General features: G+C 30.5%; 2 protein-coding genes and 1 long non-coding RNA gene across 6 annotated transcripts; 1 reads left to right on the forward strand and 2 right to left on the reverse strand.

Moving 5' to 3' along the window:
• Positions 1–923: 923 nt before the first annotated feature.
• On the reverse strand, positions 924–6,410 carry LOC133706361 (adenylate kinase, chloroplastic-like). 4 transcript variants are annotated; one of them, XM_062131885.1, is made up of 7 exons: positions 6,025–6,410; positions 5,764–5,859; positions 2,714–2,842; positions 2,391–2,627; positions 2,032–2,178; positions 1,819–1,893; positions 924–1,243 (listed from the first exon to the last, which is right to left on the reverse strand). In XM_062131885.1, the coding sequence occupies exons 1-7, from the start codon at positions 6,229–6,231 to the stop codon at positions 1,157–1,159; spliced, it is 978 nt and encodes a 325-aa protein (XP_061987869.1). In that variant the 5' UTR covers positions 6,232–6,410; the 3' UTR covers positions 924–1,156. The 4 variants fall into 4 exon arrangements, with proteins under 4 accessions (XP_061987869.1, XP_061987870.1, XP_061987871.1 ...); XM_062131886.1 differs by having other exon boundaries at positions 2,436–2,627; positions 6,025–6,409; XM_062131887.1 differs by having other exon boundaries at positions 2,493–2,627; positions 6,025–6,408.
• A 6,581-nt stretch (positions 6,411–12,991) lies between these two features.
• LOC133668330 (uncharacterized) lies at positions 12,992–15,485 on the reverse strand. Its single transcript, XR_009833678.1, has 2 exons — positions 15,186–15,485; positions 12,992–13,386 (listed from the first exon to the last, which is right to left on the reverse strand). It is a non-coding gene; the product is annotated as an uncharacterized LOC133668330 (long non-coding RNA).
• A 1,701-nt stretch (positions 15,486–17,186) lies between these two features.
• LOC133668847 (eugenol synthase 1-like) lies at positions 17,187–20,442 on the forward strand. The gene is made up of 5 exons (XM_062088865.1): positions 17,187–17,408; positions 17,508–17,642; positions 17,741–17,969; positions 19,164–19,367; positions 20,002–20,442. Exons 1-5 carry the CDS (start codon positions 17,217–17,219, stop codon positions 20,199–20,201), a joined length of 960 nt encoding a protein of 319 aa, XP_061944849.1. The 5' UTR covers positions 17,187–17,216; the 3' UTR covers positions 20,202–20,442.
• The last annotated feature ends 5,753 nt before the right edge of the window (positions 20,443–26,195 follow it).

Here is a 26,195-nt window from a genome sequence, read left to right on the forward strand (position 1 = left end):
TTCTTGAGTCTGACATTCTAACAAATATTCTCACTCAAAAAGACGAAAATACACTCATAAGAGAAACTCAAGCTTAACCTAATTTACTTTTTTTTTTTTAAAGAAATAAATTTGAACATGTTGAGTCACTTGAGTTCCATAAATCCCAAGAAAGCAAAGAGCAACACTAGTTGAGTAGGAAGTGTTCGGTATCGTCTTTTAGGAGTGGTATTAAGAGTCTTCCATGAGCTTCGTCCACAAGAAATTGTTCATACACATGGGAAAGAAACATGTGCAACAATTATTTGGTCAATTCAAAGTTTGTATTGGATTTGTTGGAAGAGAAGACTATTTCTAGCTTAATTATAATGAAAAAGTCTAGCAGGTAATTGAAGCCTGATACCTTTGAATGTTTCTCAACTACGAAGACTGAAAAAGTCTTCAAGGATCAAATCTTTGCTATAACAGGATCATCTAGAAAAGCTGGAACGAGCATTAAGTATCAAATAAAAATGCACTATCAGGACTTGCTGACTCTATGTAAAGATGGGAAAATACAGGCACCCATCAACATCTACGTGGTTGTCATCCACAATAACTATCATTTGCTGGAACATTCTTTACTTGAGAAAATTCAAACAAGTTTAGACAGCACAAACATGTACACAAATTTATAAATACTTAAAAATGTTGAAAATGCAAACTCAAGGATACTTTATCCATAGCAGTGTTACGCTGGTCAAATTACCTGAAATGGAGACCAGCATATGCAACGTGATGCTTACTAGCATATGTAAACTAGTTTTCCTTGGAAAGGAATTGCATGAAGACTCTACATGAAGTTTTTTATTTTTTTCCCACAGTATTTTAGGGACTGAAAGACCTCAAATTTAGCACTGTTCATTTGGTTTCCATGCAAATGAAATCCAAATTTTCACAAGCTATAGTTCAAAGAATAATTTAATAACAATGACTATCAAATGTCAAGCACGTGGTAATTCTAAGAAAGAGAAAACAAGGACACTTACTAGCTAAGCATTTATGGAAATTGAGGCATAAACCTGGGTATATGGGCAAAAAAAAAAAAGGCTGGCAATTATACCAGTTTTCATAATTCCTGAGTCCTGACTATTGGTTATACACCAGCTCTTCCCTCCATCTATGCAGCCAGAGATCCTTAAATCAACTTCCTATCCTCGTGTAATTTTGTGAGAGCACCATCAATTTGTGCAAACACATCTTCTTTGGGAACATTTCCATTAACCTGAAATCAACAAAATGGCTCTCCAATTTAGATTTGATAATAGTATAAACCCTCTCTCACTCTCCCCCTCCCTCTCTTCCCCACTCTTTCTTGACGATAATCTACTGCCTCAACAAGCAGATTTTCCTCCCTCATAGGGGACATGCAAGACAAATTGCTTGTGTTTAACTCAAAATACTACAGAGCGACTCTCTGCATTTCACCTTTCCTTTCATATTGTTGTTTAACACAAGAAAAGGAAACCCAGTAAATATTGCTGGCATCGGATTAGTGGCAGTAAGAACATGGTTAAAATAGAGCACAAGCATCGACAGAGGTGATACACATGTTGAATAATAGAAATCTAAAGCATGATGCTTGAGCATATCCACCAACATGCACATTGTCATATACTTGTTGGGGAGTATCTTCTAGTAGCAGCCCCAGTATCAACTTACCAAGAGCTGTTCAACATAATAATTTATTCACGAGGTAGTGGAGCCTGATAGCATTAGGATAGCTGGGATGATATGGTAGTGTCTTCGATTGAACACAAGCAAATAATATTAGAGAGAGAGAGGTATTTTATCACTTGCCTTGAGTGTAATGTCTTCATACATTAAAAGTACCGCCTCCACATTTTGATGATGAGTTTGCAACCGCAACTTCACCTAAATACAGCCATCCAAAAAAAGGAAACAAACATTATCGCTTAGCAACATTGACCCAATGACCCATTAAAGACACAAAGAAGACAGAGTCCTCTGAACTAATAAGAGCGTAAGTAAACAGATAAGTTCAAAACATGCCTTTTCTTCAGTGTCATCAAAACGTTGGGTGAGCCTGGCAGCAATTTCTTCAGTCTCAGGGGGAGAATACTTGAGGTGGTATATCTTCCCAGTAACAGGGTCTAACCTACGTCCAACCACTCTTTCAACAAGAATCTCTTCATGGACCTGCAAATCAACATTCCTGAGGTTGGCTGACGGGGGAAACTCAATCTTGATATTTAGAATTTGAAATCTACCCGAGGATGTGAAGATACATCAAGGCCATTACATTGTTAAACCAATTCTTTCATCTTCATTAACATCTTCTTTTACTTTGGCTTGGATAAAGTATCCTAAAAAATTTTTCAAACATACATGGAAATCATCAAATTATGTACAGGGAAGAATATCAGCATGCAAGTACGCATTCTCCTCTTCCTAACCAGATAATGGGATGCAACCAAATAATATAGCATGCCTGCAGCAACAAGAATTCTTACTTCCAGGAGAATAAAAAGATCGGGCTGGAAGCCAAATTCTTTAAGAGCAGTTGCTTGTAGTAAGCTCCTTGGGTATCCATCTAAAAGCCAACCATTTTCTTGAGAGTCTGGCAGCAGCAGACGCTCCTTTACCATCTACAAGATCAGGTCATTGAATACACAATATGAATGATTTGAAAGGAGCGGAGGAGGAAAGAAGGGGGCAGTGAAATCATGCCTACCATGACAACTATTTCATTTGGGACCAACTGTCCTTTCTCCATGTATTCCTTTGCTCGCTTTCCATTCTCACTTCCTGAAGCAATTTCTGCCCTCAGAAGGTCTCCAGCAGCAATATGCACCAAACCATACTGCATTTATGAGGATGACTTGGTTCAATCTGTGTTTTCTCAATGGCAATTGCAAAATGAGAAATAATGCAGTGAATGTTTTAACTTCTATCAGCAAATCCCCATAAAAACATTGGGAAGGGAAAACATATCTGATCTCAAAGCAGAATTTCAAGTACTCGTCTTGTTTATACAAGTAATCACCAATGACACTAACAATTCCAACTGCTTGAGCTCAGCTTGCAATTGGCTTTTCTGATAGCTCAATCAAACCACTTGCACATTAATCCAAGCATTAGCAGAAGTTAAGTTTGGCATACTCGTTAAAGCCATACGATAAACTACTGACAAGAGCTCAAAGAAGCAAATAAGGTGATTTTTATCAGAGATTGCCTAGCTACTGCAGCAAGAAAGCCATCATATTGATGATAGTGACTACATGATCTGCTCATACACAAAATCTTCAACTTGCTTTGGCATTATGCCCAGTCCTGGCTGAGGAAGAGTAGAGGGAGTTGATTTTAAAGTTTCAACTAGAAGATCAATCAAATGGGTTTTCAATTGTGTTTCTCTACATTTTGAAGGCCGCATGTATCAAATCCTAATAGTTTACACTAACCACCTCCCTTCCTGAGTGAAACAGATATGCCAATCCTTGGGAACAAGTGAAACTATCATGCACCTCTCAAGCGAAGCTGAGCTTTCAAATACCAAATTACATAGAGATGAAGTTAGATAAGCGTAGACACCAAGTCAACATAATCTCATAAGATTGATGGATCCCACAAATTAATGTCGAACATGCTTTATTAAGGGGAACTGGACTTGACGAAGCACAAACAACTATGCCAAGCTGCCCATCCAACCTCGTTTCTCTTAGAGCCCTATGTGCCAAAGCAGTAAATTGTCTGTTTTCCTTCATCGGTATACTATTTAAGTAGTGTGAATATGTTCCATGGAGAAAGTGCTTGACTACGTAATTAAAACACACCAGACAATAGTTGGGTTCTTTATATTCACAGTGAAAACGATAAATTTAAAATAATATTTAGGAGTCTTTAGAATCTCGTTAAACAGATCTAGAGTTGTTTAAGAATTTATTACGTGAAGATCTGATTTTCATCGGCTTTGAATAATTCTTTAAAGACTGGGTTGTTGCAAATCATAAGTCATCTAATTGTCCAATCTCTAACAGTAATCCACATGAACCATCAGTGAAAAATCTCCCAAATTCCTATTTAGAAGAGAGAGATTGTTATGCCTAGAGTGTTAGATTTCTATTCTAACTTGCGTAGTTTTTTTGGTAAAACACAATCAATCAAAAACAAGAGGCATAACTTTATATTTATAGGGAATCCTAAAAACCCTATAAATGACAATATCTATTTGTGTCTTAAATAATATTCATATATCATTAAAGGATAATTTTAGAGATTTAATCAATCAAATCCCTACTTGATTATTTAGGACTAGAATTATAATCCCTAAATTAAATACATTCTAGTGCTTAATTCCTAAAATTATTTTCAATCAAGTCACACTTGATTAATTATCTCAGTTTAACTTCTAACTAATGATTCTTAATGTGTGTGACTTATTAGATTCCTAATATGTTGATCCAAATATAAATTATAATTCTAAATAAATAGAATTAAATAAAGCAAACAGTTTAATTTATTATCAATTCAGTAATTGATTAATTTATATTCGAAGATCAAGTGCACCGTCTAGCAACGTGTCATGATCCCCTAAATATTAGGAGCGTCATAAGTTATTTGACTTAACCTTTCAGTGACTAGTTTCTCAATATAATTATTATCCCTTCATCAATAATGTTTTGATTTAAACATTTTAGCATAGAGTGTGTCTGTCATTTCAGATCATATTTGTTCGCAATATTATAATCATTGATCATTTGAATAAAATTTAAAATTCTTTTCAAATCTTATTCCACCTTGCGCAAGAATTTAACAAACAATACTATTTGAGAACATGTGAAACATTTTTATTAATTCATATAGAGTAATGAATCCTTTTTTGATCACTCAAATACCTTCATATAGTTTATGTTATATCCAATATCTACTCATTTGTTACCTATACCAAGATAACATGTAGCAGAATTAAAACATAACACTCTCTATATAAAATAACTTAGTGATCTCAAGTCTAAGGATCATTTACATAATTGTCACATGAGTCTTTCCATAAACACAGGTAATATCTCCATATGGAGTTCTCATATAGATCAATTTAGTGTACATATCTTATAACAAGCACTTACATATTAGTTCTAGGTATCTCTTATATTTTAACTTATAAGAACAACTAATTCCTTTCATCAAGAAAAGAACATAATATGTTTCAGTTTCTACAGCTCTAATAAATATCCAATGTTTAAGAAAGCATCAATCAGGAACATTTTAGGAGCAACGCTTTGATATAATATGAATCTCATTATTATAACAATTTTATAATTTTTTTTGCAAAGTATTTTTGTTCATTAACTTTATTTTTACTCTAGATTTATTAATATAATATTATATAAATATTAAAGATAAATTAAGTTTTTATTAATAATAAATATATAATTAAATAAATATAATAACATCAATTATAACCAACCAATTGATATATAACATATTAAACTAACAATATACCTCACTGTTAACACACTAACATACTGTCATTAACATTAGAACCACAATGTCTAGATCAGATTCTTGAAACCTTCACCGGATAAAAATCCAAAGAAATCCCAGGAAGCTACATGCATTACAATGAAAAGAAATTCTTTAAAAAGCCACACTTTCGTAGGCAGAACAGTAAACATAATTAACAAGTGAGGGAAACTAAAAGTTGCTCCCTAAAGAAAGGATTAATGAAGCTGAGCAACAGAGAGTACAGGAGATCAAAATAAATATAAGGAAAAAAAAGCTTACTTTCTTAGTGATGAGCTCACATTGAGTACCTTTACCAGAAGCAGGAGCTCCGGAAATCATTATCTTCAAAGGGTCTGCCTTTGCTGATGCCACAACCTGCACAAACCACACACACATAAAAATTATCGGGAAAAAAGGAGAAAAGAAGCCAAACAAATTCATCTAACAACAACAAAACCCTATAGTTCGGGTTCTCAATTAACAACATATCAATCATGGTGAAATCCAAAATACAAAAAACATGAAATCTTTTTTACTCACAAAAGCTGAATTCTTGGTTTCGTTGAAACGAGTGGACAAAAGGGTTTGATGGGAACGAAGAGAGAGGCAATATCTGATGTTACTGTAACAAAAAGATAAGTTAGAAGAGAAGAGGATCTGGGAGGACTTTGGGGAGGAACAAGGCTGTTCAGGGGTCCCTTTTCCATTCACTCCCCAGTTGAAATTGCAGGAGCTTGCAGCAGCCATTTCTCTGTCTTGTTTTTCCTCTGTTTCACAAATGTCACACGTTAGTCGAGTGGTTTTGTGGGATATTCTTGGAAGTTGGTAGGAGCAGTGGTGGTGTAGGATTGACAATCAACAACGCTTGGAGACTAGGAAAGGAGTCCTTCGTCCATGTATAACTAGCTATTTGAATATATTTTCTTTCCAACCAAAAAGATTGAACATACAGGTTTTTTTACATAAAAATTATTAAGTTTATATAAAAACAAATTTATGTACATAAAATCCAAAACTATTTATGTCAATAAATAAAAAAATTATTAATAATAATTAAATATATATCTAAAAATATTGAGAAACGAATGTAAATTAAGATTATGTTTGTTTCATGGGATTCACTTTTCAGGAAACCATTTTCCAAACTTTCATGTGTTTGTTTGCCATTAGAAAAGTTGGTCAACGGAAAACACTTTTCAGTCAAAGAAAAATTTGGCTTTATTTCCAGGAAAGTGTTTTCCTGAAAAAATTGGACGGAAAACACTTTTCAGAAGTTGTGAAAAATTTAGAAATGTCATATTATTTGCTGATTATATCAAATTTGATCCTCAAACTTTTGATTGCTATATATATTTTGTTTTCAATATTTATTTTTCAATTTCATCTTTTAAAATTTAATTTTTATATTAACTTTGATCCTTATTTTTATAATTGTTATTTGCTTTTTCCTTATCATTTTTTTATTGAAATTTTGTATCTATCAAATTTGGTCCTCATTCTTTTGATTGTTACTTATTTTATTTGAAATAATTTATGAAATGTTAATTATTATTATTTTAATTTCTTCATCTTTTTATTTTATTTTTTAGATTTGATCTCTATTATTTTGATTATTATTTATTTTTTTAAGATAATTTATGAAATTATATTTTTTTTTAAATTTCATTCTCATTTAACTTTTTAATTTGTAAGACTTGTTCCTCATTATTTTAATAAACTTGAGAAAAATAAAATATTAATAAGTTATTTTCCAGCTCATGTTTCATGACATAACCAAACACTGGAAAATGTTTTCCAATTTATTTATTACACTACCAAACATCAGAAAATAATTCACTTTTCCGGAATTCACTTTCCAAAAAAAAACTACTTTCCAACAAATAAACAAGGCTAAAAAATTTTGATCTCTTACCTAATTGTCTCGCTATCGGTCACCCAGGAGTATTTAGCCTTGCAAGGTGGTCCTTGCTGATTCACACGGGATTCCACGTGCCCCATGCTACTCGGGTCAGAGCGTAAGCTAGTGATGCTTTCGGCTACTGGACTCTCTCCATCTAGGGTGCAGCACTCCACCGCTTCGCCTAGCAGCACGACACTTGTATTGCTCTCCTACAACCCCGTTTTCACGGTTGACAAAAAAATGATTTTTGTTTTTTAACAGTTTGGGGAATGGAAGCTGAACTTCCTTTTGGTTCTCCCCGAAAAGAGCTTTCACTTTTTGAACCTATTTTTAAAAAACTAAAAAAAAAATTAGAAAGTTGAAAAAAAATGGTTTTCTAACTCTAACAATTTTTTTTAAAAAAAAAACTATTTCTACATTTACCGAAAGAAACAAAAAACTGGTTCATCAAAGGTATTCTATTTCTAAAAGAAATAATAAATAAATTTTCAAAATAAAAAAAAATCCAATTCTATTATTTGGATTTAGAGAAGTATATGAATTAAATGAAACTAAAAACGAAAAAAAATCACCAATCAATAATCGGACTATTAATAAATTTTCCACTTCAATTCGATACTTGTTCAATTTATCTCTTTCAACTTGGATACCATGAGGTGGGCCTTGAAAAGTTTTAGAATAAGTAGGAGGAATTCGCAAATCCTCCAGACGTAGAGTGCGTAGGGCTTTGAACCCAAATACATTACTCACAATGGAAGTAAACATGTTAGTAACAGAACCTTCTTGAAAAGGGTCTAAGGGGTAAGCTACATAAGCAATATATTGATTTTCTTCTCTAGCAACGGGCTCGATGTCGTAGCATCATCCCTTATAACGATCAAGACTGGTAAGCCCGTCGGTCCACACAATTGTCCATGTACCAGTACTACCTAACTGAGCTATAGCCCTTTTGCTTGTGATATATATTTTATCATGTCAATAATTTCTTGTCAAGATGAATATTACATGATCCAACTTTTATCTCTTTGATCGATATTGCTTATAAATAATATTACATTTATAATCCATCGATGTGATGGGTTCCATTTCTTTCTCTTTTTGCTTTCTTGATTGCCTCTACATCGGGCAAATTTGGTTAATTCTTTTCTAAACAAATTAGAGCCAATCCAAATTGATCTTGTAAGAGATTCGCTACAGAACGAATACGCTTATTTTTTAAATGATTCATGTCGTCAACTGTACCCATTCCAAATTTCATTCCAATCAAATGATCCGCGGCTGCCAATATATCTCGCGGTAACAAAAATGTATTGTTATGAGATATATCAAGATAATCGAGTTTCATTTCGCAAAGCAATGAAAAAGACTATTGAATTAACTGAGCAGAGCAATGCAAAAGTAATACAAGTACAAATTGCAGGGTGTCTTGATGGAAAAGAAATTGCACGCGCCGAATGGGTTAGAGAGGGCAGGGTTCCTCTACAAACTCTTCAAGCTAAAATGATTTTATTTATTAAAATTAATTTTTTATTTAATAAAATGATAGTAGAAATAGATACACGCATAAAATTAATTGAAAAAAAATCAAATGGAAAAACAATATCTCACAAGGTTTCTCTTACTAGAAATACTATCCAAAATAAATATTTTTTAAATGAATTTTAATTATATAAAATATAAAAAAATATATAGTTGAATTAGAATAATCTTTTCAAAAATTAATTACATACAAAATCATTTAAAAAAATCATTATTTAAAAAAGGTTAAACACGAGAAATAAGAAATTAGAGAGAAATGATATTAATTTAAATATAAATTAAGAAAATATTAAAGAAAAACACATATAAAAAAGCAAGATTTTTTTAAAAGAAAAATTACAAAAACAAAGATGTCAGTTGTTGTTGGGACCTTGCAAACCAGGCTAGCGTCTGACCGTTCTAGAAATGGTTCACGCACAAGCCCTATTTTTTTAAATGGAATCATGTTGAATGCCCCATTATTAAAAAAAAAAATATTTTAGACGATGCATAGTCTGGTTTTCCCTATATTTTGGTTATTATGGTAGTCAAAAAAATAGAGTTTATATTTTTTTTACCTAAAAACTTATTTTTCAACTCATTTGGACCCAAAACACTTATAAAAAAACCCTAAAGACCTCGAGAAACCAATAAATGATCTTAAAAAAACCACATAAAAACTCGAAACCAAAAATCTTCTTGAGCTTAGATTTAGTTTTTTAGACAATTTCAAGATAAAAAAAACACCTAAGTGGAACTCTCCTAACAAAATAAAACTTGGTAATACCAAGATTGATTATTTTTGTGGTTAAAATTGGTGTCAACACAAATTTTTTCTCTATCATTGGAATTCAGCAATCTCTCTCTTTTTTCTCTCAAATTAGAAACTAAAAAATAACAAAAATAAAATTTTATATAAAATTTGATTTTTAAGAATTAAATGACCTAAATTGTATGAATTATATTATTTTTAAAGATGAAGGACTTAAATGTATTTTTCACCAAAAATTTAGAACGTCTTCTATTTTTGATGTCTTTTTCATTTTAATCTTTCTTCCTCTAATTCCATTTTACTTAAAAAATAAAAAGTAATTGGCCTTTAATTAGGTTCCAATTACTCAAAATAAAACTTTAAGGGCCAAAATAAATTAATAAAAAAATGAATAGTGAATCTACATTAACCTATCAGTGTGAACAATGTTTCTTTATAGTATAGATGTCACACCTTTTAATGTTATCTATAATTATAAATTTCAGTCTAGCCTGACTCAACCCTTGTTTCACTTAAAAAATAGATTACGAGTCAGATAAATTAATTCCCATTAATTTAAAATAACAAATTACAATCTTAAAAATATTAAAAATTAAACTAGATTTCACTCTAATTTTAACAAAGTTACAAATGATAAAATGACAACTTATACAAATTTAAAAATAAAAATTATATTATATTATATTTAACACGACCAAGTTTCAAGATATTGATTAAATTAACTCTCCGTCGGTTTAATACAAAACCTTGCCTGAATTAAATAGTGGATTGGTAGATTACTAGAGGTTGATCCATTAAAATGAGAGCCATAAACACTGCTTTGCTATTGCTGGCATGTTCTGGTCAGGCGTTGTTGTTGTTGGGCTCTGAATTTGTTGGGTCAGTACTCCCATATTCAAAGTGAATTCGTTTTGAAATTTCATGGAAAATAAATTTAAAAAAATTGATTAATTTTTAATACTCAGTTTTATCATAAAAATGTGTTGGGAATTATTTCCGGTCTAATAGCTGAAAAGCCCTAAGAATAAATTATGAGAAAAGGGGCTGGTTGATTATATTTTACTATACAATGAAGAAAATTGAAAAATATTTTGTAATATTTTTTTTGTGTGCACTAAAAAATCAATTACAAAAGTTAACATGAAATATACAAAATATAAAGTGTTTCTCATGGTTCAAATAAAATGTTTAAATATAAATATTTTATAACTCAAATGAGATATAACTTAATTATTATTTATTTAATAATTAGAGTTTAAGTTAAACATTTGAAAAATAGAAAAATAAAATGAGCTAAGGTGAAAAGTGTATAGAATTAAAAGAGAAAAAAACAAAAAAATTCTTACTATTAAGAAAATTGATAAACAATAAGCTTCAAGATAGTTTATAATAGTAATATGCAGACATAAAGAATAAAAAAGTTATTTTTTTCTCAAATCTGATCTAGAAAATTAAATTATGAGTAAATTATATTTTATATTTTTTTTTGACTTTGCCTCAATTTTCTCAAAAATTATTGTATATATTTCATATTTTATAAGCTGTATAACATTTTAAATCCACGCCAACGCGAGTATAAAAAATCAATAAAAAAATATGAATTATTTTCAAAATTACCACTACATTCTAATTAACAACTAAAGAGCCAATGTTACGTTAAAATAATGAAATTGATATCAAGTTAAATACTAGAAAAAAGAGGAAAAGAAAAAAGAAAAACCAAAAGAAACTAACAAAAGAACAAAGGGTGTTGTGTAGGTTCGATTTAGGTTGATTAGTTGGTGATGTAGTGGAGGCTAGAATTCTGGTTTGATTCCAGGCAAAGGGTGGCTAGAGTTGCTGGTTTATAGAGGAGACGAGGCAGAGAGAGTGATTGTTTTTCTTGGTTATGGTGGCTGTTATATGGGTCTACTTTAAACTCTCTATTTGAGTCACTTGATTGTTGTGGGGTTGTTCAACAGCGTGGTGGCTGGATGTAAAGAAGCTGTCGTGACTGGTCAACAGTGGGTGGTTGTTGTCTGTAGATGGTGGCATGACTGTGGCTACTGTTCCGTAGGTGGTGGCATGGCTATGGTTGCTGATTTGGGGAGGATGAAATGATTTCTGTCTGAAAAGAGAGAAATCATGAGGAGTCTTACTATTAGACAAATAACTGATTGATCATTGGTGAATTTATATGCAATTTCTATCTTTTGAATGAAATAGTCTGTTGTCTTTTGATTGGAACAAATATGAGATGAAAAGAAAGAAGGGAAGGGACGGAAGGAAAGAATAAAGGGCAAGGGATTGACAGAAAAAAAAAGAGAAGAAGAAGAAGAAGGATATATTATGTAGGAGGGTAAATTCATTGTGTTATCTTATTTTAAATTTTAAATTAAATAAATATATAAACTGTAATTTTCTAAATAATAACTAATTTAAAGGATGTTAAGTGTAATCTACCTTAAGGCCTTAAGTGTAATATAATACTAGATTATGATTGAAGTTTTTAAGAAAAATATTAGTCTTGCTTTAGGTAAAGCTTAATTATACCATTGTATTCTTCTTAAAAAATTCAATCATAATCTATGTTGTTCATGTGTGATGCCACGTAATTATTCTTCTAAATTAAAAAAATTTTATTATAAAAATGTTGTGGTGTGCAAGATATCGGATAACAAGTCTGGCTCATAAATTAAAAGGAGTTTTGGAAGTATTTGGAAATAATCATAAAAATATAATTAAATTGGTTTAAGAGTCGTTACATAGTATTATAGTCATTACGAGACCTACTGATATATGAGAGTCTAAATAAGAAGACTAATTATATATGGAAAAAACACATCACTCCTAGTGCACCATACCTAAGATAAAATGCATTGTTGATTAATTATTTTTTTCAAGTCATGTTTCTATTTGTTGATATTACTCCTAATACACCCTATCTATAGTAATATACATGCATGAAATTTTTTAGAATTTGTTTGTATGCATACAAATAAAAATATATTTTTGAATTTTTTAAAATTTTTTTTGTATTTTTTTTAAATTTTTAAAGAAAAACAAGTATTTTTAATTTTAGATCAAAATATTATAATATAAATTTACAGTCCAAATATTAAATAAAAAGATTGAAAAATATATGAGGAATCCACAAATAAAATAATAAGGTTGGAAAATGGTCAATATCTTATATCTTATAGTGTAATTTTTATTTTTAAAACAGTTTTTAATTTTCTTTATAATTTTTTAAAATCAATTGGGGTTTGTTTGGGAAAAAAAAATCAGCAAAGAAAAATAATCACTCGCATATCCTAATATCACATGATCAAACCAAATCACAAAAATAAAATCATATCAAGCAACATTTCACTCAAGTTAAACATGTCAATCATATAAACTAGTACACAAACATGAGGCATATGATTGAAGAGACTTCAAAGTTTAAGGACTCAACCTGCAAATGGCTAAAAAAAAAAGAAGAAAAACTATATGAATTAAAATGCACTACTGATGAGGAATGGCTGAAACGCTGGTGTAGAGAGGTTCGCTGCTCACGTTGCTGGGCTGAGAGTTGCTGGTCTGCTTGACAGAGGAAAACCACAGGCTGCACTGTTGCCACTAGTGAAGTCTGCTCACAGGTTGTATCCAAGGACTGCTATCATGACTGAAGCTCATGGTGGAAATGAGAGGAGCTTCCTGGAGTAGAGATTAGTAGTGGATTGGCCTCCTCCTAAGATTTTAAACAGTTAAGAGGGTTCCTTGATTTTACAGGGTACTACTGAAAATTTGTAAAGGGGTTTGGGTCTATTTGCAAGCCATTAACCTAATTGCTAAAACAAGATGCTTTTAAATGGATAGCGGAGTCAGCAGGGGCATTCAATCAAATCAAGAAGGTTATGACCCCACCACCCCACCTCTTGTACTAGCCTTACCTGATCTTAATAAGCTATTTGTAATGGAAATTGATGCTTATTGATTGGTATTGCAGCTGTACTGATGCACGAAGGGCACTCTTTGGCTTATATCATCATATTATTAGGTCTAAGGCAGCGAGCCCTATTGACTTATGAGCGGGAAATGTTAGCAATCCTACATGCTATGAGCAAATAGAGACATTATATTTGGGGAAGGCATTTTAAGAACAGGACTGATCATGTTAGCTATAAGTAACTTTTGGAGCAAAAGGTATCTTCACCCTCTCAGAATTTATGGTTGGCTAAGTTATTGGGGTTTGATTATGATATAGAATACAAGAAAGGAAGAGACAATGTGGCTGCGGATGCCCTCTCAAGGAACTCTAGTGGGGAACTATTTACCATAGCAGTTTTTACAATCTCTACTTCTATTATAGATGAGGTCAAGGGTTCATGGGAGAAGGATAAGGCAATACAGTTTATCATTAAGGAAACACAAAAGGTTCCCACATCACACCCTCACTACAAATAGGTGAAAAATCACTTGAATAGGAAGGGGAAGATAATGGTGGGAGATGACCTTGAGTTGCAGAGTGAGTTGATTTCTATGTTTCATGATTCTACTCTGGGGGGCATTTAGGAGCTGCTATCAATGCTAAAAAGGTGGAGAGTTTATTCTATTGGAAGAGGCAACATAAACATTTTATGCAATATGCAAGAGAATACCCTACTTGTCAGAGGAATAAGCTTGAGAATGTACCTCCTCCTGGGTTACTACAGCCTCTACCAATTCTTCAAGCACTCTTTATTAACATTAACATAGATTTCATAGAAGGTTTACCTAAGTCTTATGGCAGAGAAGTTAAATTTGTGGTAGGAGACAGACTTGGTAAGTATGCACATTTCATGGCTTTGGCTCATCCTTACTCTGCTGGAAAATGTCTTTAAATTGCATAGTCTACCTGATACTACAGTGAGTGATAAAGATTCAGTTTCCTAAGTCAGTTTTAGAAGAATTTATTTGCCTATCAAAAGGTGGACTTACTCTATTCTATGGCTAAGTAGTTGACAAATGTCTGGAGACTTATCTAAAATGCATGACTGGGGGGCACTCCTAATCAGTGGTCTAAGTGGCTTTCTTTAGCCGAATGGTGGTATAATACTCATTACCATTCCTCCACCAAATCAACTTCTTATGAAATTTTGTATGGACAAACACCTCTCATTCACACTCCCTATTTTCCCAAGGATTCTACTATTGAGTCAACTGATGAGTTCTTAACCAGAAGGGAGGAGATGCTTCAGTTAATCAAGGATAACCTAAAGAAGTCACAACACATGATGGTGCAGTTAGCAAACAAAAAGAGAAGCGAGAGGATAATCAAGATTGGAGATTGGGCTTATCTTAAACTACAACCTTACGGGCAAAATTCAATAGTGCAGAGAAAATCACAGAAACTAGCAGCAAAATATTTTGGCCCTTATCAAATAACTGAATGAATTGGAGCAGTAGCATACAAGATTTGCTTGCCCACCACTGCTACAATCCACCCATTGTTCCATGTTTCGCAATTGAAATGACTGGTTGGAAATAGAAGAGGGCAAGAAGATTTACCTGTAGAGTCACTGGAGCCTACCTCGCAAGTCGCAACCTCAAGCCATCTTGGATTGATGAATGGTGAAAAGACGTAACCAAGCAGCTACCCAGGTTCTTGTACTTTGGAAGGGATGTCCACCATCAGAGGCTACATGGGAGTTTACGGATGAACTATCTCTCAGATTTCCAGGATTTGCCTTTGAGGACAATGGTGTGTTTGAAGGGGAGGAAATTGTTACAAGGGGATACCAGAGGCGAAATGGTTGCTGATATTTGAAAAAAAAGGACTAGGACTGGATTTGAATTGAAGATCGTTGATCTTGTAATTGGAGTCAATACGCTGCGTTTCATTTACAACTTATACGCATCATTTTATTAATAAGCTTCTTTAATTATGTTTGTAATGAACTGCAGTTTTTTTATAAAAAAAAAACGTATTTTTAAAAAAGGTTAGAATTTTTTTATTTTATATATTTTTTTATTTTTAAATTATTTTAATATATTAATATCAATAATTAATTTTAAAAAATAAAAAAATATTATTTTAATTCCCTCCCTTTCCCTGTATTCTTCTTCTTCTTCTTCCTACCTTAAAACTATCCATACACCTCGACTGGAATTGGCTTACAGCCATTTTCAAACGGTTACAGATTATATATATATATATATATATATATATATAAATTTGAAAGTGGATTTATTAACCATGAAATTATGTCATTCTCTTTCACTCAAATGAATTCAATAAGTAATAAAAGAGATTTGTTGTATTTCTTAGATTACAAAATTTAAATAGTAAAAGTTACTTAAAAGAAATTATGTAAATGCACTGTATTTATGTGAAAATACACTGTCAAAATTGTTAAAAAAAATACTTAATTTCATTTAATAATTAAACTACAATTCAAAGATACTCTTACAATTGAATAAAACAAAAACCACAATTACCAATGAAGTGTTGGTCTAGCGGTTAAGGCATTATTATATCTCTGTAAAGATAAGAATATAAGTTTTTGATTCCTAAAAAACATATTTATTGGTAGGGACAACCACAAATCCTGAACATGACTAGTCTCACTTTTTAAAATAATATAAAAATACTCAAATAAAAAAATATATATAATTGAGCATAGATCGTCTATTTAAAATCCCGAAGTTAAAGATGATGATAAGAAAATCACTATATCTCCTTACTTCTTTTATAATAAACTAGATACGGGGGTGATAAATTTTTTCAAATATATATATATATAAAGTCTTTTTCAACATGTTTGTTTTTATAATTAAAAAAAATTAATTTTTTATGCATATATATAATTAAATAAATCAAAAACTATATGCATTAACAAATAAAAAAAACTATAAATGATAACTAAAAACAATTAAGTGACAAATACATATTAAAATATTTAATTTCATAAAAAAAATATTTATTCGGTTATATTTATTAAATTTATATATAAAAATAATTTATTTATTCAAACAAATAATAATTTTTTTTATTATTATATTTTTATTGGGCTTGGAAGGAGGCAAAGATTCAGGCAGCTAGGCATTAGTTTGAGGTCAAGATCGAGACCTACAAGTAGAGATAAAGGCAAAGGTTGCACATAATTTTTTAATCTGGGTGCCTCCCAAAAGTAGAGACCAACCAATAAGTTGATGAAAATTTTATCCACTTACTTTGACCGAGCGACCACTGGAGAGACCCAACTTTCATTAGTACAAGCACTGGAGCACAAGTTGAATTATTTATCCTCTTGCATCAGCAACACAAATTCAGCTTAGGGAATTCATCATAACCCCTTTTTTATTTTTTAATTAAAATAGATATTTAATTAGTTTGCGTGTACTTTGACTAATTCCGCCGGTCTTAAAATTAATAATTATACAAGTCTCCAGTGATCTAAAACTTAATCAGTTGAGTTATATCCCTTAGATTATCATAACACCTAATTTAATTAATTGATAATGTTTCTTCCAATTCGCATATTCTATAAATGCTAACATATGCCTGGAGAGTGAGCACTAGAGAGAGTTTGGAGAGCAATGGAGAATATTGAGTTGAGCAAAATCCTTATATTTGGAGGAACTGGCTACATAGGCAAGTACATGGTGAAGGCAAGTGTCTTGCTGGGGCACAAAACCTACGTCTATGCTCGTCCCATCACCCCACAATCTTCTCCCTCCAAAAAACACATCCATCAGGAATTTCAATCCATGGGCGTCGCCATTGTTCAGGTAACCAAATATTCAAGTTCTCCATGATGTCACCCTTCACTTTGAGCAATCTGTAGAGAAAAATAGCTAAATATTTGATTTGTTTTTGTGATGTAACAGGGAGAATTGGATGAACACGATAAACTTGTATCACTACTTCGCCAAGTAGATGTAGTGATCTCAACATTACCTTACCCGCAAGTTCTTGCTCAGCTCAAGATTATAGATGCCATGAAAGTCTCTGGTAACATAAAGGTATCTGTTTCTTTTTGAGCAAGATGACCAATTTTGGCTGAAACCTTCCAAGAACTTCAATTGTTCTAATAGTTTTGTTGAAAATAAATATCGATCAGAGGTTCATTCCATCAGATTTTGGAATCGAGGAGGATCGGGTTTCTCCATTGCCACCGTTTCAAGCTTTTCTTGACAAGAAGAGAAAGGTAAGAAGGGCCGTAGAAGCAGCTGGGATACCATACACTTTTGTTGCTGCAAATTGTTGTGGTGCCTACTTTATCAATATATTACTTCGTCCCCAGGCGCAACCACATGATATCACTGTTTATGGCGACGGACAAGCCAAGGGTAAGTACCATTTACACATGCCCCCATTGATATTATTTGGGCACGGAAAACTTCTTTACAATCCTTGAAGTTGTTTCTAATGATGTGGTCTAATTATTATTTTAGAGATTCATGTTTCATTACTAAAATTTATTTTATTTATTTTATGGTCTTTGAACATTAAGAAAAAATAGAAAAAATTATTGAAAATTTTTTAAATGAGAAAAAATGAATGGATAATCACGTTTCAACTATTAAAAAAACTGAAATTTATATCATTAGGTTTGTCTTTTTAAAAAAAAAATTCAATAAAAATATTTTTTTTACGAGCATGCAAGAAATAGTTGATCACGTCTGTTTAGTTTTTTAATTTGTTTGATTTTCATTTTTTAAAGTGACTTTAAGCAATTAGAGTTGATAATTAGTTTATCAAAATTTTTAAGATGTTTTTAAAATATTTTCGGATAAAAATAATCTAGAAATTAAGTTTTAATAGTTTAAAAGTTAAAAAGTGACCTCCACATAATTTATGTCCGTTTCAACTATTATTTTAGTTTTTTTTTAATTTTATTTTTTAACATTGAATTGATTGGTATTTTAGTTTTATAATTTATTTTGATTTATTTTATATTATGTTATTTTAACTTCATGATGCATATTTGACAAATTAATTAGGTTAACTCAAATTTTTTTTAATTAATTTTTCAATTTTATTCAATTAATTGAGAATTGAATTTCAATATATTTTTTGATTTGTTTTAATAAGGTTGTCATAGTTTTATAATCTGAATTATGAATTTTAAATGTTAACCTGGGTTAATCAGGTTAATCCAAAACATTATCGTCTTAATTATTTTTTTTTTTAAAATATTATCTTGAATTTTTTTAGTCAATTTTTTTTTCTAGTTGTCTAGGTTTTTCTTGAACTTATAAAGTTCACTGAGTTATATCGAGTCAATTTCTACATAGTTTAGCTTTAAAAAAAAAACACGTTAGCAATGTATTAATATTTGTTAATATTTAAAAAAATATAAATATAATTTGCAGGGTAGCAAAAATAGATAATTTAGTGATTAACTATAACACAAAAAAAATTTTATTTTTGAGGAAAAAACAAAAATTAAACCAAACAACCTCTAACAAATATAAATTTTCTACTGCTAATTCTTTCTTTCTTTCTTTATATATATATATATATATATATATATCCTTCAGCGGTTCTAAACTATGAAGAGGATGTTGCCATGTATACCATCAAGGTAGCAGATGATGCAAGAACATTGAACCGAGTTGTAACCTATCAGCCACCCAAGAACATCGTTTCTCAGCTTGAACTAATCTCACTATGGGAAAAGAAGACGGGTCAGAATTTTATTAGGGTTCATCTCTCCGAGGAAGAGCTTGTGAAGCTCTCTGAGAGTAAGAATTTTTCATGATATTATTTTATGATTTTTAAAACATCAATGGTTAAAACAAAATATTGCTATTTTATTAGTTATGTCATGGTAAAAATTACATAGAACTCACGAGTTATCGTAATGATTCATTAATTCATGACGTGATTTCAGCTGAGTTTTATGTTAAATTAAATTTAAAATTAATTTAATCAACATAACAAGTCAATTCTCAACATAATTGATACCGTCAAAACAAAAGAAAAACTAATTTAATTTTTAAAAAAAAATTAAAAAGTTTAATAATTATACTTTTTTAATTATCTAATCTTTTCCGATTCAAAACTGGACAAGATAACCTAGAAATAAAATAAAATCATATATAAATTTTGAGAGATATAATTTAACTGGTCAAATTCTATATTTGTTTTCTAAAAATTACTAACTCGAGTCCCACAAATCTCAGGATCACTGCAAACTTATATAATCTTAAATTCAGGATCTGTAAGATTAGTCAAAGTGCGCGAAAGTTAGCCGAATACCCGCGTTTATATATATATATAAAAAAAAAGATAAAATCATACATCATATATTTCTGTGAATTGATACTCTTTAAATTCGGTTAGTATTTAACTTGTTTGTTAACAATATTGTTGCAGGCTTACCACCTCCACAAAATATTCCAGTGTCTATCCTTCACAGTGTATTCATAAAGGGTGATATGACTGGCTATGAACTAGGTGATGATGACGTGGAGGCTTCGCAGTTATATCTAGACTACGAGTACACAACAATTGATAAGCTTCTTGATATTTTTCTGATCGACCCTCCGGAGCCAGCAATGGGAGCTTTTGAATGATCTCTCAAATTTGCCGCCGCTCTTTAGAATCTGCGCTGCTAAATGGTTGAAAATCTAAAATAAATGAGCATTGATATGCTTAGTTCATTGAGCTGCTGCAAGTGCAGCATGCAAGTGATGTCTGTTTCGTGGATTTGATTCGACTTGGAAGGTGCAGTCGCCTTCTCAACTTGTTTTCTTTAATTCTTCATGGATGTTTGGCATGAGAGTAATGTAATCTCTTCTACTTGTGTTCAAAGAATTTCTTTTAAAAGAATTTTAAAATATATAGTTTAATTGATTAAGTTTTAAGTTTGTTTTTTAAAAATTATTAGTTTGAATATTATAAATTTTAAAACCAGTAAAATTTTACATGATTATTAATTTTAGAATCTTAAAAAATTATTAGATTTAGATTTAACCTTAGAGAAGTGGTGTAAAGTGATTTTGAAAGAAGAAAATTCTTGGGTTTTGTGCCTTGTCCTCTCTATTTGTATTTAAACTTATTTTAGTCTTGTTTTTTATTTTATTTACATTTTGAACCATAAATATATATTATTTTGAATTTTTCTAATCATATTTAATATAAAATTAATTTTATTTATATTGATATAAGGGATATGATTGTTCATAAAATAACATCAAAATGTAAAGAGGTAATATTTATTCCCTTTAATATAATAAAATATGATTGTTGATAAAAAAAAAAGCAAAAATATATGATTTGTAAGCCATATTAATTTAAAGATTTAAGATTGAAAAAACACAATTCTTTGTAAATATGCAATGAAAGTCACAATGATGATTATTGATGGAGTATGATTATAATATTTTACAACAAATACAATAATTGATATTTGCAACTAATAATAATAAAAAATACAATGCTTTTTTATATAAGGAACATGATCATTCACATCAGAGCATGAAAATATATATAAAAAATGTATGAATTATATTCTTTAATATGATAAGACATGACTATTCATAAAAAAATAAAATGAAAATTTTATGATTTAATTATAAAAATTGTTAATTTAAAAGATACAACTAAAAGACAACCTTTTATAAATTTGCAAGACGATGATTATCGGTGAAGTAGAGTTGTAATATTTTAATATAATAAGACGTGATTATTCATAAAAATAAAGTTAAAAGGTATAGTTTATAAACACTTTTAACATAAATGTGTGTGTATACCCCCGTAGAGAGATTAACTTGAAAAGGCAGAAAAAAATTAATTAAAATAAAAAAAGAGAAAAAAAATAAAAAATTCATTTTAAAAAAATATTTTTTAGATATAAAAATAGACGTGCTCTAGATTTATTATTTTTGAAATCCTTCGTTCTCCCTCCCATATCTGTCTCTTTCTGCTTCAGTTATTGGTGATCGATTCCATGTGTTATATAGACAAGTTACTGCACGAAGAGCTTTGTTGTTGCTCAAATGCCACTGGCCACATTAGATATATGCTCAAAAGCAACTAGTATATATGATATTAGGAGAGTACTTGGGATTTAGGATTCATTTGTGTTCTATTGTGGGTCAAGTTAATTTTTTAAAATATAAAATAAAATATTTAAGTATTATTAATATTTTTATCTAACATAAAAAAAAGTTGTGCAATGGTTTATTTGATATAGCATGATTGACTTTACTGGTCCAAAAACAACTAAATAACTCTTGGAAACAATATTTGATTAAATAAATTTTTAAGATGATGTTTTTTTTTATATTAAAATAATAATATATTAAATTAACTTGGGACAACCGAAGTTAATATGTCAAATTCATGACCCCGATTATAAGACTATGATAACATTATAAAAAGCAAATCAAAATAAATTATGAAATCTAATTCTCAATCAATCCAATATTAAATGATAAAATTGAAAAACAAATTAATTAAAAAAAACCTTAAAAAAACCCGAGTTAACATATCAAACTTGCAACCCAGGTTATAAGACTGCGATAACCCCATGAAAAGCAAATCAAAACAAATTATAAATTTCAATCCTCAAATAGCCCAATATTGAAGAATAAGATTAAAAACATTAATTAAAAAAAATATAAAAACAATCTAAGTCAATTCACCAAACTCATGACCCGAGTCATCAGACCGAGATAACCTTATAGAAAAATAAATAAAAAAATAATATGATTTAACCTGAGTTAACCCATTAAATTCGTGATTTTGATTATAAAACTGGAATAATCTCATAGAGAAAAAGCCAAAATAAATTATAAGAGTTTGATTTTCAATCGTCCTATCAAATATGATATTGAACGAAAAAATTTAAAAGAATTTTAATTAAAAAATATCATAAAAAATAAACCAAATTCAACAAAGAAAAAGAAAAAGATTTATACACTTAACATTAAAAAAAAAAAAAAAGTATATGAGATCGATCGTCCAATTTTGACGCATTCAAGGAGAATGCCATAATTTTATTATATAAAATAGATATTTATTTGGAAAACTGACGACTGATTACAAGTGTTAGATTTGGATATTTATTAGGCAGTAAATTCATTCACCAACCAAGAGGAATAACTTGCAGTCGCGAAGGTGGTAGCTCTATGCCATATGTCCCTGGGCCTAGGCTTGCCATGTCCCGCCAAAAGTCTATCACACTAATAGGCTGTTTATTTTTATATTTTTAAAATGTTTAATTTTTATATTTATTATAAATTAATTTTTATTTTTGATATTTTTAGATTATTTTAATTTACTGATATTAAAAATATTTTTTTAAAAATAAAAAATATTTTAAAAAATAACACTACTATAATATTAAACAACTCTAACAAGTGTATTTTGTGTCACTATAGTAGATAGGTAAACGAAATTGAATTCAAAACTTATCCCTATGTCAAAAAGAGAAACAATTTGAATTACATGTCCAAGTTTTGTGGTACCAAGTCTACTTTATTTCCCCCTTTTAACCATAACCACGGTATTTAGCCTCCGTTTTGGATTGCGATAAAATAAAAGTGGATTAAATTTTTTTATATTTTTAAAATATTTTAATATGATGATATTAAAAATATTTTAATAAATTTCTAAATAAAAATCACTTTAAAAAACAACAATTACCATACTCTTAAACATTTCGTGCTATCAGAGCTTTCATATGAGTTTTTTAAATGCTTGTTCGGGGGTGTGGTTGCGGTTGCTTTTCAAAATGTTTTTTACTTAGAAATGTATCAAAATAATATTTTTTTTTATTTTTGAAAATTATTTTTGATATCAGCGCATCAAAATGATCTAAAAACACAAAAAACATATTAATTTGAAATAAAAATAAATAAATAAAAATTTAATTTTTTTCAAAAACGTTTTTGAAATGCAAAAACAAATAGGGTTTATTTTACAATATCTCCTATGATGAAAATGCTAAATAATAACCAAAAATATGATCTGCCCAACAAGTTAATTTAAGATTCGATCAATTTGAAATCTAATTTAGATCATTAGAAAAATTAAATAAAAATTGATCTAGTTAGACCAAGTTAATCTAATGAGTCAACATGTGACTCAATCAAAAACTTAAATTAATTTATTTTTCAAGAATTTTTTTAAATTTTTTTTAATATTTTTTTAAATAATATTTTTAGATTAACCGTCAAGTCAAGCTTGATTAAATTTCAAAATTATAATTACAGGTTAATTGCTATGATTGTTGAGACGATGACAAAATAATATCACTGTCCTATCAGCATAAATGTTGCAGAATTCTAGTTGGCGGTCATGATGGCACGGACTAAAAGTCTCAAACCATAAATTGTGAGCTACTGCCTACCTTAAACGGCTATTTGTTTATTTATGTGTTAAAAATATTTTAAAAAAAATTAAATTTTTTATTTTAAATTAAATTTTTTATTATTATATTATTTTGTTATACCATATTAAAAATAAAATATAAAAAATTATTTTAATACATTTTAAAATGAAAAATATTTTTTAAAATAATCATTATTACAATACTAAATATAATTTAAAAATTAGTTTTTTTATTATCATATTTTTTATTATAAAAAAAAGTAATGGAAAAATACCATAACTTAAAATTCAAGCACTTGCATTATCTTTAAATGCTTTGCCGTCCTTTTTCAACAACTCTTGACATTTGAACAAAGCTTCCAATTACACTCATGTGACCAACCGGCCACTTTACTTTTGTCTCTTACTCGCCAGATTTCAAGGCACTCAAATGGAAAACAGTGATCATGTTTTGATTATATTTGCAGATTTCAACGTCGATGTCCCGTGACATTGTTCGAAACTACAAGAAAATCTAGCGCATGTCAAATCTAAAGATTGGAGAGGCCTCAAGTGCTGAAACTTGGCACTGTGCACCAGGAATTTTTTGCATCAGCGCTTGCAGGAAATTCGTGTTATCGCGTCTTCTTGCACAGGCATTTCTGCAAATCCATTCTTATATATATATATATATATATATATATATATATATATATATATATATATATATATATATTCTTTACAACTAATATATTTAGAAGAATTCGATGACTACCATGCCAGAATCAAAGCTTAAAATAATTCTATCAATGAGGTTGATTGAATACAGATGCCTCAGAACCTGAGACCCCAGAAATTAAGGAGTTTTTTCTTATTATCCCATTCAATCCCTCTGTATCAGAGCGTCCATCTGTGTGTTCTAGCTATCTACTCGAGTGTTTAGCTTCTACTAGCCGATATAATTCAAGGCCCTACATGTTTCAACAATGCCAAATTCTGTCTGCTGGCCAGCCCTGTGGGGCACAGGATGTGTTAAAATGGAGCCTCTGAATTGGCTAATCAGACTCGACATTTTCCCAGCGAGGGTGCCAACTTTCAAGACACAAACTACCAACCTAGACATGGTAGGACTTCAGCATGCCAGCTAACAAATATTCAAAGAATTTCAATCCCCAAAGGAAATTAATGAGAGTTTCTACTTTTGTGGAGAATCGCCTTTAACCTTAGCGTCAGAATCTTGCATACATACATGCATGTCATTGTCTGACCTCATCTCTCTTGGCACCCATGCCCCATCATTGAGGCGCCTTCAAAAAACACCACTTATTTACTGTACTCTTACTTTTAAACTCTTCCACACCAGTATTGCACATGATCCACAAGCCTGATCAAGGTTGAAGGAAGAAAAAAAATGAATGGTTACTCAAAGAATGGACAAGTTAGCATCTCAAAATCAAGATCTGTAGATCTTTCAGAGCACCACACACCTCTACAAACACCTGGGCTTACATCAATCCATAGTTCAGAGCGCAGAGTGACTACAGAGATTCATGATAGCATGTGCACTGCAAACCATGATTCCCTTCCAGAGAAGGGACAAGAAGAAGAAGTTGGAGAGATATTTGGGGTGATTTTAAGCAGAAGCTGTTCTGCTTCTTCTCGTAGTTTAAAGATTGACAAACAAAATCCAGCTAAACTTGAGAATGCAATCAAAAGGGCGTTTTCTATGAGCAGATCATCTTCAGTTTCACAAGGGTACTGCCGGATCCACCACCAAAGTGATTTCATAGCTGATGAAGGTAAAGCAACTCTACCACCTGCAAGAAACACCAAGAAAAACAGAGGCAAGATCTTTAATGCTTGTAGGCTTCTCTTTGGATTCTAGCCCATCATTTAGTTCTAGGAGCATCAGTCTTTTATAAGTTTGTGTCAGTCAAAGGTACTTGTCTCAAATCTTTGGCTCATTAGTTGGCTGAGCCATGTAGCGCAGGAATGGAGTTAAGTACACATAATGAGTATGTTCTAGTGTTTAAAAGATCTATTCGACAGAATAATGATCTGCTTGCTCTCATCTCTAACTTGAACTGATAATTACATGGTCTTGAGCTGCAGCAGCCTTCTGCTACTGAAAATGGCTTGCTTTGGTCTTTTTTGTTATGTTAAAATGGCTTGTTCTTGGAACAAAAGAAGGCCTTTGTCTACGTAGCCATAGATTTACTAGGCCTACCTATGTAATTCAAAACTGCTTAGAT

Source organism: Populus nigra, chromosome 11, assembly GCF_951802175.1.
Source record: "Populus nigra chromosome 11, ddPopNigr1.1, whole genome shotgun sequence".
In the NCBI taxonomy this organism is placed as follows: Eukaryota; Viridiplantae; Streptophyta; class Magnoliopsida; order Malpighiales; family Salicaceae; genus Populus; species Populus nigra.

Coding starts and splice junctions, on each gene's coding strand:
- LOC133706361 (XM_062131885.1), bottom strand. CDS start 6,231: ATGGCTGCTGCAAGCTCCTGCAATTTCAACTGGGGAGTGAATGGAAAA. Junction 2,628..2,713: donor CAAATGAAATAGTTGTCATG/GTAGGCATGATT, acceptor CTGATCTTGTAG/ATGGTAAAGGAGCGTCTGCT. Junction 1,894..2,031: donor TTGATGACACTGAAGAAAAG/GCATGTTTTGAA, acceptor GGCTGTATTTAG/GTGAAGTTGCGGTTGCAAAC.
- LOC133668847 (XM_062088865.1), top strand. CDS start 17,217: ATGGAGAATATTGAGTTGAGCAAAATCCTTATATTTGGAGGAACTGGC. Junction 17,643..17,740: donor AAGTCTCTGGTAACATAAAG/GTATCTGTTTCT, acceptor AATATCGATCAG/AGGTTCATTCCATCAGATTT. Junction 17,970..19,163: donor TGGCGACGGACAAGCCAAGG/GTAAGTACCATT, acceptor TATATCCTTCAG/CGGTTCTAAACTATGAAGAG.